The following is a 14,308-nucleotide window of genomic DNA, read 5'->3' as shown; positions in this document are numbered from 1 at the left end:
GTTAAACCTAAACATCTGTTAAATCAGATGGTTTATTGAGACCCAGCACTGCCAGGCTACCCCAGCCCCAGTGCCCCCCCCCAAAAAATGCCCATTACTCACCCACTGCTGGAGGAGCTGGACCCCAGTGCTGCTGGAGCAGCCCCCACGCTGCACAGCTAGAGCTTCCAGAGCCCTCTGCATGGCTACAGCAGCTGCCACACACTCCTCTCACTAGTAGTGTGGCATATGCAAGTGTCCTCTACCCACATATACACCCCGCTGCTGGTGGGAGGAGCACATGGCTGCTTCTGCAGCAGCACCTGTCCAGTCAGCAGCAACTCCAGTGGCTAGTAAATCCTTTACTTTTTTTGGGGGGGGTGAGGGAGTAGAATTTAATAGCCTCAATTAAGTGGGCTTCAGGAACAACAGGGGTCTGCTAAGATACACATCTCCTAGAGCTGGACAGTACCTCAGGAGATCATCTAGTCCTGTCCCCTGCCCTCTTAGCAGGACCAAGCATCAGCCCTGACATCTATTTGCCCCAATCCCTCCTCAAGGACTGAGCTCACAAGCCTGAATTTAGCACGCTAATGCTGAAACCACTGAGCTATCCCTGGACATCCACTGTTCCTGAAGTACACTAAATCAGGGTCCATAAAAGCAAGGGTTTATTGTACAACATTTTACTTTTCTTGTAGATGCAGACAAAGAAAAGACTAACAGATATGGAATGGGTACTTCAAAAATCAAGCGAGTCTGCCTCTGAGAAAAATCATAATAGACCAGCTTCTGCTAGCCTTTCTCTTGAATAATACCTTACTTAACAAATATTCCTATTGATTTCGATGGGACTATTGCCAGAATAAGGTATCAAAATCTGGTCCTAAATATGTAACTTCCTGGACATTTGTGGATTTTGGAATATGTGTCAGATTCTAAGAGGAACATGATCAGCTCTGTATAAGTAAAACAAAATTACTATATAGGACAGTGTTGCTGTTTTGTTTTTATTAAGAGAACACCAGAAACATATACATGACACATTTCAAATCATAGAATACTAGAACTGGACGGACCCTCGAAAGGTCATCCAGTCTGTAGCCAGACAAAGTCTCCCCCTTACAAGCCAGCTTGCTCGTTGCCCCCCCCACTGAGGAGCACACAGGGCACGGAAATGGCTGCTGACAGCACAGTCTTTGATGCCCTCATTGAGGCCCAGATATGCTAGCTTATCATGACCCTGAGAAGCAGAAAGTACAGCTAGAAGGCTAACAGCCCAGACTGTCAACATGAGAGGGGGGGGACCCTCAGAAATCACCCCAGCTGGCATTGATCAATATGATGCACACACACAATCACCCAGAAGGGGACGTGCCCCGCCCGCACAAAAGAATGTCCTGTACTCCTAAATTGCTTATCTCTTGTCTTACAAGTGCAAACCAAGTAAGAAATGCCCTTGTAACAAACTGGCGTCACAAAGACAGACCAGTATGATCTGGCACCATAGATAAGAAAGAGAATACATAACCCAAAAGGGGTATAAAAGATGGGTCCAGCAGAACTCTAACTTTGAGTGCATCTCCACCAACTTCCTGCTGGTCGGGTCAGGTGATTGCCTCCCGAGGTCCACTACTGGGGACGCCCAACCTCGTATTCGTCTTTCCACAGAATTGAGTGACCGATCCGGCTTGGCTACGCTGGTATCGAGAGACGCAGAGAGGGTAAGATACACCCATGCTAGGTCTCTGACTTTTTGTGCACAGCTAAAGAATTAGAGCTCTGTAACTGGTAACAGATATCTTTGTATTGCATTGTAATGTAACTTGTTAACACCTGTACTTTGCTAGCATATAAGAAGTAAACAATAGCCTTTTGTAACCGCACGCTTATAACTGTAGCTTAAATAAACTTGTAACTAGTTAAGCTCTGAGCCTAACCATTTTGTTAACCCTTTTGTCACTGCAACACAGCCGGCACAACAAAAGAACTTTAACCGTTTGGTTACTACAGCCTGGCCGTGGGTGAGTGTGCTAGGAGCTGCCTGCTCTAACAGTAAAAAACTGGGTTGTTTAGGACCCAGGGGAGTACCTCACTGCACATTACCTGGCCACCGGCTAACACAGTCTCATCTCCTGCAGCCAGGGCAGGACCAAGCACCATCTATACCATCGCTGACAAGTGTTTATCTAATCTGCTCTTAAAAAGCTCCAAAACGAAAAAGCAATCATATAGCACTTTAAAGACCAACAAAATAATTTATTAGTCTTTAAAGTGCTACATGACTGCTTTTTTGTTTTCATAGAATACAGACTAACCCGGCTATCTCTCTGTCACTATTTAAAAATCTCCAGTGATGGAGCTTCTACAGTCTCCCTAAGCAATTTATTCCAGTTCTTGAACACCCTGTCAGGAAGCTTTCCCTGATGTCCAACTTAATTCCCCATTGCTTCTTGTCCTATCATCAGTGGTTAAGAAGAATAATTTCTCACCCTCCTTGTAATAACCTATTAGGTACCTGAAAGCTATTATGTCCCCTTCCAGTCTTCTCTCTTCCAGAATAAACAAATCCAATTCTTTCAGTCTTCCCTCATATGTCATGTTTTCTAAACCTTTAATCATTTTTGTTGCTCTTCTCTGGACCGTCTCAAGTTTCTCCACATCTTTTCTGAAATGTGACACTAAGAACTGGACAAAATATTCCAGTAGAGGCCTAATCAGCAACAGTGTCACACTGTTGACTCATATTTAGGTTGTAGTACACTATGATCCCTAGATCCCTTTTGGTAGTACTCCTTCCTAGACAGTCATTTCCAATTTTGTATGTGTGAAACCGATTGCTCCTTCCTAAGTAGATTATTTTGCATTTGGCCTTATTGAATTATATCCTATTTATTTCAAACCATTTCTCCAGTTTGTCTAGATCATTTTGAATTATAGTCTTATCCTCCAAAGCACTTTCAACCTCTCCCATCTTGATATCATCCACAAACTTTATAAGCGTAATCTCTATGCCATTATCTAAATCATTGATGAAAATATTGAACAGAACTGATCCCAGTGGATCACATTTGTTACGTCCTTCCAGCATGAGTAGGAACCTTTGATAACTACTCTCTGGGAATGGTTATCCAACCAGCTATGCACCCACCTTGTAGTAGCCCAATCTAGCTTGTATTTCTGTAGTTTATTTATCAGAAGGTAATGTGAGACTGTATCAAATGGTTTACTAAAGTCTAGTCTGACGCTGCCCCTTCTATGTAAGATCACAACTGGAAATTTAGGCCTTTAAATAGCAATAAGGATAACAACTATTGGAAGCTTCAGCTGTTTCTCACATAGTTTATCCACACTGTGCAATTTGAAAGTCAGAATCACCTGCTATTCAGATCATTTGCATCAATCATTTCTACTGGGTTATTATTGCATTGTGACATTTTCTGGTTTAAAAGCTAGCACCTCCAAATCTTTTCAGGCTCCCACTCACTTTCCTCTTCTTCTGGATGATCGCTCTCCTGTTCCACACTGCTGATGTACTGCACAATATTATCCTTATAGAACCTCTGGGCCAAGTCCTTTGGAGTCTCCCCATGGTCATTTCTGGCTTTGAAGGTGTGAGACACACTGGCCATTTTACTAACCAAGAACTTAAAACAATGCAGGTGCCCCTCCATTGCTGCCAGATGAGCTGCGGCACACAGGAAGAATATGGCAATATTAAACCTGAGCATTGTCACCTGCCAAATGAAGAGCCATTTAGCCAAGTTATTACTGTTCAAAGACTAATGTTAAGGTCAGATTTGCACTATTGATTAGATGTCAGCTATCAAAACTTATTCAGGTTTTATTAGTCAATGACAAAACAGGACCATACATAAATGTGAGGATTACTATCTCACAGTCCAGAGATCATTTTCTCAGCAGCTTTAAACCTGCTCCAAAGTGTGAGCTTAATTCCACTTATTTAATTTTACATACATAATACAATCATTTAAAAAAACCAAACGATTACTCTAATCGCATATCTATTTTTTTCAAAATACAACATTTTATACCAAACATAAAAAATAACACTGGATGATATTCAATCCAAGAGTACAAATAGCATTAGATCATAGTAATATAAACTGTTTTGTCCAAGTGGCACCTAGAAGCAATTCATATATAACATTGCTTAACAGAACATACATCTTGTTTCTGACCATTCCTCCATATAAAGGAACTTAGCATGAGTTACATGGCATCCGGAGCACAGTTCATAGTTATTTTAGTTCAGATATGGTATTTGCTAATACCATTAAAATCCACATCCCTCCCCCATCCCCACTGCTAGGGGCATGTATTACTGCACCAGAAATGGGGACAGGATTTCAAGAGGTTGGACTAAAGGTGCTTACTCCCTGTCCACTGCAGTCCACAGGAGGCAAAAGGGGGCTGGCTAGAAACGGACAGAAATGGGGGGTCTACTGCTGAGAAGATCCTGCCATCCTTCCCTCTGCATGGGTTGGAGCATGTGAGTGATCAGACAGGTTACTTCAGCCAATGGGACTATGTGCTGTCGAGGATGCCATCCTTTGAATCAACACCAGTGTGAATCCTGAGCATCTTTGACTGTTGGGGATCCCCTGGCAGGAATTCTGAAGGGGCAAGACTAGGAGCTTTTCTAGATGACCACCATGTGGCAAGATGGAGTGTAAACCCACCTCACACTTGCCTGTCAGACACTATCTGGTGCCACGTATTAAAAGCTCCTAATGCACTTTGACCTACTCCTGTTTCAAAGCAGAGTAGATCATAGTGAACTAGGGAATTTTTAGTGTGCAGCAGCAGCGTGCATATGGCAGTTATAATGCAGCATGCTAGAGCCATGTAGATTTATGTCCCAACATGCTATGCGTTAGTCATTTGTCTGGACAAGCCCTAGGACTTGGCAAGGAAATTAGCACTGGGATGAGATACCTGAGAAATAGAGAGTTAAACTTTATAGGCACTGAGAATGGGACTTGGATGAAGAGCAAGGATGGGGAAGAGACAAAACTGGAGAAAAGCAGATGGGTCAGAATCTCATTTCAGTTAAATGTAAAGCTGAAATAAATAACTCCATTAAAGTCACTGGGGTACTCTAGACTTATTATAGTGCCACAAGATTCAGAATTAGGCTCAAGAGTTGCAACTTGGGCTAAATGAATGGGAAAGTGCCATGGAATGTGTTTACTGAAACTCACCACTGGTCGCCATTAAAACAAGCCAGCATTAGCTAACAGTTACCATGCATCGGTATTTCATAATATAACAAATTTCCTCAACCATTAGAAGATAACTGTGGCAACTGTGTGAAATCTATTGGCAAATATAGCTAGTGTATATTATTAACTTGTCATTTCCTAAATAGTCACATAACAAAGCAACTAAAAGCCAAAGGATAGAGCTGTAGACTTTTTTTCCCCTTTAAGGTACCTGGAAGATTTCCATTGTTATCCACTTCATTTATATTAGCTCCCCATCTAACAAGAAGCTGCAAACAACCCAAGCGACCATGAAAAGCAGCATAATGAACTGGCTTCCAGTCATTCTTATCTGAAACATTTGCATCCTAAAATGAAAGTAGCAAGTACATTTATTTAGTTGCTTTATGTTTCAGAGGAAACAACATGTATATCAATGGTTACATTTGTAGACAGAAGTCAAGTACTCAAAGTAGGTAACAGAAACAGTTATGAAAACCTATATAAATTTTGAGTTAAATAAAAACGCTATGGATAAATGAAAATATATTTTCCCCTAATTGTTTGTTTTATTTAACATACTAAAACGCACACATAATATGTGTAGATTATTTTTGACATAATCTGGCCATGGTGCTGCTCACAATATGCTAGATATAATTCTTTTAAAGCTAAAAGGTACCAATGAGTGAAAGAGATTATGATAATGAAACATTTTGGTCTCCATTTAAAAAGTCCTAACATCTAAGGAAATGTTCTGCTTTTCCAAGATATTAATTCTCTCTACATTCTTGGGTCATTTTCCATATATACCCCACAATAAATATCTGTAGTTCAAACTAAATATTCTCTCACAAATCGCAAACAGGCAATAACTATATTACAGATTAAATCCCACAGATCTAAGTCCCACCAACTCAGTGGAACTTTTTGTTTGTAAAACTATATGATAATTTGGTCCTACTGTAGAGAGTTGTAATGATATCATGCAGATATAACAAGTCTCAAAAAAAAAAAAGTTCTCCTCAGAACGAAGATAAAATCTCCTCACCATTCCAGTCCGTAGAATGGTTTGTAAAGTGTATGATTGTCCATGGGCTGCAGCTAGGTGTGACGGAGTGCACCCTCGGTCATCCTCAGCTGTTAGGTTTATTCCATTTATTACAAGAGCCTACATAAATACAAACCAGAAATTCAGTTTACAAAATTAAAGGGCAAATGTTGCTTGGGAGGATTACTTTATCCTGTCAGAAGGATATATTAAATACATTCATGGATGTTGTCTTTTAGCATAGCAATTCATGCAGTATATTGTGGTCCCCTGACTCTTTGTATTGTGTCTGTCTCTTGTCTCTTGCCTTGCACTTAGATCATAAATTCTTTGGGGTAGTGACCATCTTTGCAGTCTGGGTTTATACAGCACCTAGCACAATGGGATCTTGGTCCATGACTAAGGCTCCTAAGCACTGTCACTATATAAAAATAGAGAGAATTATTATTGTTATTATATTAATAATAATTTATATATAAATCTATTTTGTTTGTTATTTATAATCAGGCCCATTTCTAATTCTGAATATCTAGCTGACGTTTCCAAAGCCATCCAAAAATACATATGCCCAGTTTACCTCTAAATATCCTGCTATATGGTTTTGAAAACCCCCTATCGTGTACAGTATGATTCTTATCACAACTTCTCTTTGAGACACTGGAGTAGATTCTCAGATGATGTGAGCTGTCACAGTTCCACAATGGGTGAAGGTTCTGCTGTATCTACTTTTCATGTAAATACTTACGCATACCTGCATACAAGCATCATGGCCTCTGATAGCAGCAAGGTGAGCTGCTGTCCAGTCTCTTATAGCTAAAGCTGTTATATCAGCCCCATGCCAGAGCAGCCAGTGAAGACACTATCAATCAAAACAAAGAGATTCACATTCATTTTATTATCATGGATCTAATATACAATTCTAATGGGGAATTCGCTGCAAACTATCTGATGACATTTCAAAGAATTATCAGAATACTCCATTGTTAAAATAAACTACAACAGAACATGCATCAGTAACGTGTTGCTGCATTAAGACACTTAAGCTTCATTCTTTCATCCATCCAAGAAATGTGCCAATAGCCCACTAATGTTGACCCAAGCATGCCTTACTGATCATACAATATGGCTTATGTAATTTCAATTTCAAAGATTTAAGATGTAATAGACTGGGCTATTTGCATAATGAGTCTTTCCCCATGGTGTGGAAGGATACATCTAAAAATTGGACAAATAGGCACAAAATATCCTTCTCTAGAATTCTGATTATGTTTGTTGCAAACAGTGAACAAAGTCAACCCTTTGTCTCCCTATATTTTTGGGAGGTCCCTGGACTTGTGGCACCCTTTCTCTCTTCCTATCTCCCCCAGGACCAAGGTTACAGCTATACTACTAGATAAATCTGAATTTATTGATATCGATTTTCTAATTCTGGAATTTATAAGTTCGAATTTGACCATCCTCACTTCCCACGTGCACCTCACAAAGTCAAGTCATTGCTGCCACACTCAAACTGGCTAACATTGACTCTTGCAGTAGTGCATTGTGGGAAGCTATCCCATAGTTCCCTCATCCCTATAGCATTCTGGGTATGCTTGCTGGTCTTGACATCATCTTCCCACATTGCACTTTCCTTATTCCCCTCCCGAGCCCTGAAAATATGCTGATCCCTGGAAAGAACAGGATAGAAAAGTCTAGGAAAAAAGAATTTTTGGTTTTCCCCCACATTACAGTGCCAACACGGGTGCAGCAACTGTATTCTCAACTGGCCATCCACTTAGTGTCCCACTTGCCATCATTGCATGTGAGCCCTGCAAATAATACAGGGGTCCGGACTGTGTTTTAAAGTGAGAAGAAAGAGGATAGAAAAGTCTAGGAAGAAAGAATTTTTGGTTTCCCCATTCATTATGCTGGTATTGGGAAGAGTCTTTGGCTTTTCAGTGCACTATAAGGCTTCCATGCAATGACTGTGTTCTCAACTGGCCATCCACTGAGTATCCCAGCTACCATCATTGTATGTGATCCCTGAAAATAATACAAGGGCCCAGAATGTTTTTTAAAGTGAGAAGAATGAGGATAGAAAAGTCTAGGAAAAAAGCACCGAGGGCCCAATTGACATGATCCCTTCACGGGGAGTCAGCCTCCCCAGCACATGAGACATCACCCCGTTGGCAGCAAGCCCCCGTTAATCTAAGCCACCAGGGGAGACTTCCCCCCAGCAGCAGCAAGTCCCAGTATGGGAGACGGGGTTCAGTAGGCAGTATGGGAGGCGGGGTTCAGTATGGGGCCAGTTGAAGCTGTCCTCCCCTAGCCTCCCTGAGTGTTAGCACAAAACGCCCAGTATCTTAACCATCAGGGGAAACTTCCCTCCTAGTGGCAGCAAGCGCTTTCCTTAGCCGGCAGGGGAGACATCCCCCCCAGTGGCAGCAAGCATTCATGTATCTTAAGCTGGTAGGGGAGACTTCCCCTGCGGTGGCAGCAAGCCCCAGTATGGGCAGGGGGTGGGGGTCAGTCGGGGCCCAGTTGAGGTAGTCATCCCTGAATATCTTAGCCACTGGGGGAGACTTCCCCACAGCAGCAGCAAAACCCCCAATATCTTAGCTGTTGAGGGAGACTTCCCCCAGCCCCCGCCGGAAGCAGCAAGCCCCAGTGTGAACATAGGGGTAAGACCCAGACTGTGTGGCACCTGTGGGGAAGGGAACGGGGTTTGCATACAAATGTAAACTGCTGGGAAGAAGATTCTTGGGGTGGTATGCAAGCACAACCTCCACCCCTGCCACAGCCTTGTTGACACAAGGTACGGCAGGGCAGTGGCTACCACCAAGCAGTTTAGAAAAAAATAAGTGTACAGACAGAACCATGAACTCCCTGCGGGGCTATTTGAATGGGCAGATGCGCTCACAGCGCTAATAACAAACAAAGACAGACATGTCTCAGGTTCTCATACTAACAGCCCACAGCCAAAAGCTTGCTGCTCCTGCTTGGAAATTCACGGTCTTCCTGTTACTGGAGAGCAGCATCCAGAGCAGAGCACTGACAGGTGCATTGTGAGTTACATACAGGACACCTCTGAAGGCTAATAAATTTGATTTTAAGACACAGTATTTCCACACTGGCCTTTAATCGAACTTCTGAATTTGAGTTTGACACTTACACATCAGGTAGCTGTGATTTTGTAATCTTGAGATTAGCACACCCTAAATCTATCTAATGGTATTTACAGTGAAGACAGTCATGTGGAATATCGAGCTAAGCGAATTAAACTCAAATTTATCTCCAGCAACAATTAAAATTGAGATGTGTCTCTTGTTCCCCTGTTGTCTCTGTAACTTGGGCACTGTCGAAGGTTAACTGGATGAGACTCAAGCCAAACACAACTACAAACTGACTTACAGCATTAGGGAATCACGGAAAAATGGCAGAAGTTATAGGAACATCCCAGACTGATGGGGTATGCCCACAGTTACTTTCAAAAAGCACAACCTGGGGCCTTGTTAGTTCCCTAGCGGTTTCTGGACTCTGGAAAGAAGCAGTGTACTTCTTACTACTTATATTTAGCACAAAGTTTCCTTTGGCATATGGATCTTGCAAGAGTTTGTCACTTCAGGTTCAGATTCCTACAGTGCTTTCCGCATGGGGGTACAACCATGACACAGAGGCTTGTTCAGAATGCGGCAGTTTAATGTTTAGTCACAACACTGTTGCAGAGGTTGTCAACTGATTTACAGGTAAATATTTAAGATGTTGATTTTGACCTGTAACACCCTAAATGGTTACGGTGCTGTCAAGTCCTTCTCCAGTCACCTGATGTACTCAAACTATCATTCCATCAATAAGAGAAAACTAGGCAAGTGATACAGTTTACAGATGGAATCAATGGCACTTTAATTCACTTTTCATCTAGATGGCCAGAGGCCAGATGTGATTTCCTTAAGAAGTTGCTGCAAATCTTACACATTTTCCTCTGCTTTCCCTGAAATGAGGGGATGGGAACTGAATAAGTTGCTTGAGGGAAGAAAGAAGGCATAAGTCTGTAAGAAAGACTATAAATGGAGTTTATATTAGGACTGGGAAAGTGTCCTCTGCGTTATTCTGAAATGTACTGTGAAATCCTGCCATGCTGAATTCATATAAGATGCTTATGGAAGGTGTAAGGCACAATAAAGATCTAGAAAACTTTAAAATATTAATATATTAACTTCTACATCAGATTTGAGTATTCATCATGATAAACTCCTGCTTTAGTAAATCTGAATGGTTTAACTGAGCAGTAAAGAAATAGATTATTGATTCAGCCAGACCAGCACAAGACTGTGATCTTATGTTCAGTCTCTCCTACCCTGAGAAGAAAAGCATTGATCTGTAAAAACTTGGTTGTGCCCCACATCTAAAAAACTGTTTTACCTCCAGGCTTCCGGAGTGTGCTGCCCAGTGCAAAGGTGTAAATTTATGAACTAAATCCACCTCATTAATGCTTGCTCCACTTTTTACCATTGATGCAAGTTGTTCTACATCACCGGCTTTCACTGCCTCTTGTATGTTAGCATAGTTTGGCTTCTTCTTGACAGCTGCTGAAGAATATTAAAGGGTCATTAACCACTTTAACTGCACTGTGGAGATATGAAATATGGAATGAATCAGAAGATGCTGACATGGCAACATTTATTAATTTTGAAGATGCTGATCAGCAATAAAATTAAACTGATTTTTACTCAAAAAAACCTCCCCATCCGTAGTAGTCAATGTTAACTTTTTCAGAATAAAGGCAGCAGGAGTGGATGGTATAACTGTAAGAATCCTTATCGCATTGTCAAATCTACTGAAACATCTTCTCCTTTAGTACATTTTGATACCAGAATGATGACTGCTGTAAAAAGTGATTTTGTGTCCAATAATGTTATTACATAGTGTTTATCAGTAGCAGCTCTCCAAGCACTTTCCAAAGGACGTAAGCATTATTATCCCCATTTTACAGATGGAGAAGCTGAGAGACAGAGAGACAAGCCCAAGGTCACCCAACAGGGAAGCCAGGAATAAAACACAGTCCAATGCACAATCTACTAGGTTACACGGCCACTATTAATCATTCTGGCTATGTCTACGCTTGCCCCCTTCTTCGAAAGGGGCATGGTAATCAGCGAGATCGGAGAATGCTAATAGAGTGCTGAGATGACTATGCAGCACTTCATTAGGCTAATTCTCCCCACTGCAACTTTGAAGTGTCGAACTTCAAAGTGCTGTCATGCTGAGCAGCCACGGGCACTTCAAAGTGCCTGTGCTATTTCAAAGTGCCTTTACTCTCCAAAATTTTTGGGAGTAAAGGCACTTCGAAGTAGTCAAGATGGTCAAGCCCAGAGAGATCTCAGGAGAAAGGGAGGGAGTTATTTTCTGGTTGCTGGTTTTGGGGGATTTGGGGTTTTGTTTCAGAGAGGAATTGTTTGTTTGTGAGGCAATGCCATAAGTATCTTTAGCATAGCAATCCACCCAACTTCATTGGAACTGTACTGATTTACATCATCTGAGAATTGGGCCCACTGTGATCAATGAGGAAAATAACAACGCTAATACAATCCAAACTTTCCGTAATACACACACGAAAGGGCTGGCAAACATGGTGAACTTTGACTTGTGGAGTTTCCTTGGATGTTTGATCCTTAGACTCTGTTTGCCAGAATCTGGGAATGAGTGACAGAGGATGGATCACCTGATGATTGTCTGTTTTATTCACTCCTTCTGAAGTACCTGGCATCGGCCACTGTCAGAAGACAGGATATTGAGTTAGATGGGCCTTTGATCTGACCCACCATGACTATTATTATGTTTTTAATTGTCTGTATTACTTCCTAGTTATCTGTCCCCATATGTCACATTTTATTGACTTTATTTTTATTGAAACCTTTATCAAAGCAGTTATAGAAATTTTTAATTAACAGAAAACCCAGTTGTCAGTAAACAATCAATAACCATTCTGGTGACAACTGGGTGACAATATTACTACCATTCTTGAGGTAAATTTTTCAGAAAAACATTCAAAAATGAGCAATAGGTTCATTCTGAATGCTGTGAAGACAAAACAATTTTGACCATTCAGGTTTTTGTTAATAAAAAAAAAATTAAATCAGCTACACACTGACCCTGTAATAGGGTATTTCAGAGTGCTCAGAAGGAAGGATGTTATGATAACAGCAATCATAACTCTTTGAACCACTTGCAGACTTTAATTAGGAACCTCAAAACAGCCGAAAATTAGACCCATTTTACAGTGAGTGATCATTGGTACAGCCAGGAACAGAACCCAGGTGTTCTGACACACCTGGGCCATGCTACAACCCTATTTTTCTTACAGGCAAAAGCCATCGCATGAGAGTGTAGCGACAAGCCTGTGCTATGACATGACCTGATGCTGGAGTACAGCTTCCAGGCCACACAGATCAGAGTGGGGAGGAAGGGTTATTCAGAGAAAGCTCCCCCTCGACCCCTCAAACCCTCTGCCCGCCCCCTCGTTAGTAACCCTTTGGCTCCTGCCCTTGCTGGAGCAGCACCACACATGCTGGGAAGGGGAAGGGGCACAAGCTGAGCCAGGCTCACCAGCTGGAGTGGCAGAAGCAGCAGCTGAGTTCGTGGGCATATTGGCTCCTCCAGGACAGCGCCTTCCTCACTCACCCCCTCCTCCTCTCTGTGCCTGCCGCAGAAGGGTTGCTATAGAAACAAGTGTATACTTCCTGTGTTAATCACTTCCTCCCCTTGAAGCCGGGGGAAGGGGAGGGCTGGGTGTCCCTGCACTGTTTGGAGTGGGGGTGGGGTGGTGTCTCGGCCAATAGCACATGGGAAAGGGAATGGGCTGGGGGACTGTCCATGGGTGGGGGAGGCGGGCAGTATTGGTCTCAGGGTTGGGGCAGGGGGCAACATCAGGTGCTGTGTGAGGGGTGTAGGGACATGGGGTGAAGGGGGCAGTATCATGGTGTGTGTGAGGGTGTAGGTGCCAGGGTTCTGTAAGGGAAAGGCAGCGTCAGGGTGGGTATAAGGACACTGCCAGAATGTGTGTGAGGGTTGTACTGGGGGTCTGGGGGAGCACTATCAGGGTGTGTTTGAGGGTGTCCGTACCTAGGAGTCTGTGCGGGGAAGGGCAGTGTCAGCATGGCTGTGAGGAGTATAGGTAGCAGGGGCATGGGGGGGAAGGGCAGTGGCAGCATGGCTGTGAGGGGTGTAGGTACCAGGTTTCTGGATGGGGGGCAGTATCAGGGTGTGTGTGAAATGTGTAAGTACCAGGAGTCTGTGGGGAGGCAGTGTCAGGGTGTGTGAGGGGTACAGAAACCAGGAGTCGGGGGTGGGGGAATGAAAACACTGTCAGGAGGTCTGTGAGGGGTATAAGTACCACGGGTCTGTAGGTGAGGGGGGCAGTGTCAGGGTATGTGTGAAGGGTGTAGATACCAAGGGTCTGTGGGGAAGCAGTCAGGGTGTGTGAGGATGTGGATACCAGGCATCAGAGGAGGAGGGAAGGAGGAAAGTGTCAGGAGGTCTATGAGGGGTGCCAGGGGTCTGTGGGGAGAGCAGGGTCAGGGTGTGTATGAAGAATGTCAGTACCAGGGATGTGGGTGAGGGATGTAGGTACCAGGGGCCTGTGAGGGGAAGGGCAGTGTCAGCTTGTCTATGAAGCCTGTAGGCACTGGGGTCTGCAGGGGGTGGGAAGGACAGGGTGTGTGAGGGGTGTAGAAACAGGAGTCAGGAGAGAAAGGAAGGAGGACAGTGTCAGGAGGTTTCTGAGCGGCATAGGCCTTAGGATTCTTTCTGTGAGTGGGGAAGGAGGCCAGTGTCAGTGTTTTTTGAAAGTGGTGTGTCTGTCAGGGTGTCTTTGAAGGGAGGAATTGTAGGGATGGATATGGGTCTCCCTAAAGAGAAATATCTGTTGGGAGGTTTCCATAAAGCACAGGCTCAGCACAAAAGCAGGAAAAGAACTTGACTCAAACCACCCTGCTCTGTCTCTGCCTCCCTGAGAGAAACACTCTTAAACTCCAGCCCATGCACTGCAGCAGGTCTTGCAGTCTGTCTGAGCCAG

General features: G+C 43.2%; 1 protein-coding gene across 1 annotated transcript in view; it reads right to left on the bottom strand.

Annotated features, from left to right (window-relative positions):
- ANKRD42 (ankyrin repeat domain 42) overlaps positions 1-12,880 on the bottom strand; it is a 28,545-nt gene extending 15,665 nt beyond the window's left edge. Inside the window, exons 1-6 of the mRNA XM_074983500.1 lie at positions 12,841-12,880; positions 10,657-10,820; positions 7,007-7,114; positions 6,256-6,375; positions 5,437-5,572; positions 3,467-3,667 (exon numbers count right to left, since the gene is read on the bottom strand). Coding sequence (XP_074839601.1) covers positions 3,467-3,667; positions 5,437-5,572; positions 6,256-6,375; positions 7,007-7,114; positions 10,657-10,820; positions 12,841-12,880 — 769 coding nt within the window. The remainder of the gene's footprint in view (positions 1-3,466; positions 3,668-5,436; positions 5,573-6,255; positions 6,376-7,006; positions 7,115-10,656; positions 10,821-12,840) is intronic.
- Between the last annotated feature and the right edge of the window lie 1,428 nt (positions 12,881-14,308).

This window comes from Carettochelys insculpta, chromosome 1 (genome assembly GCF_033958435.1).
Source record: "Carettochelys insculpta isolate YL-2023 chromosome 1, ASM3395843v1, whole genome shotgun sequence".
Taxonomy (NCBI): domain Eukaryota; kingdom Metazoa; phylum Chordata; order Testudines; family Carettochelyidae; genus Carettochelys; species Carettochelys insculpta.
Note: the sequence above shows the minus strand (reverse complement) of the source record. Positions and strands in the feature narration are given on the sequence as shown.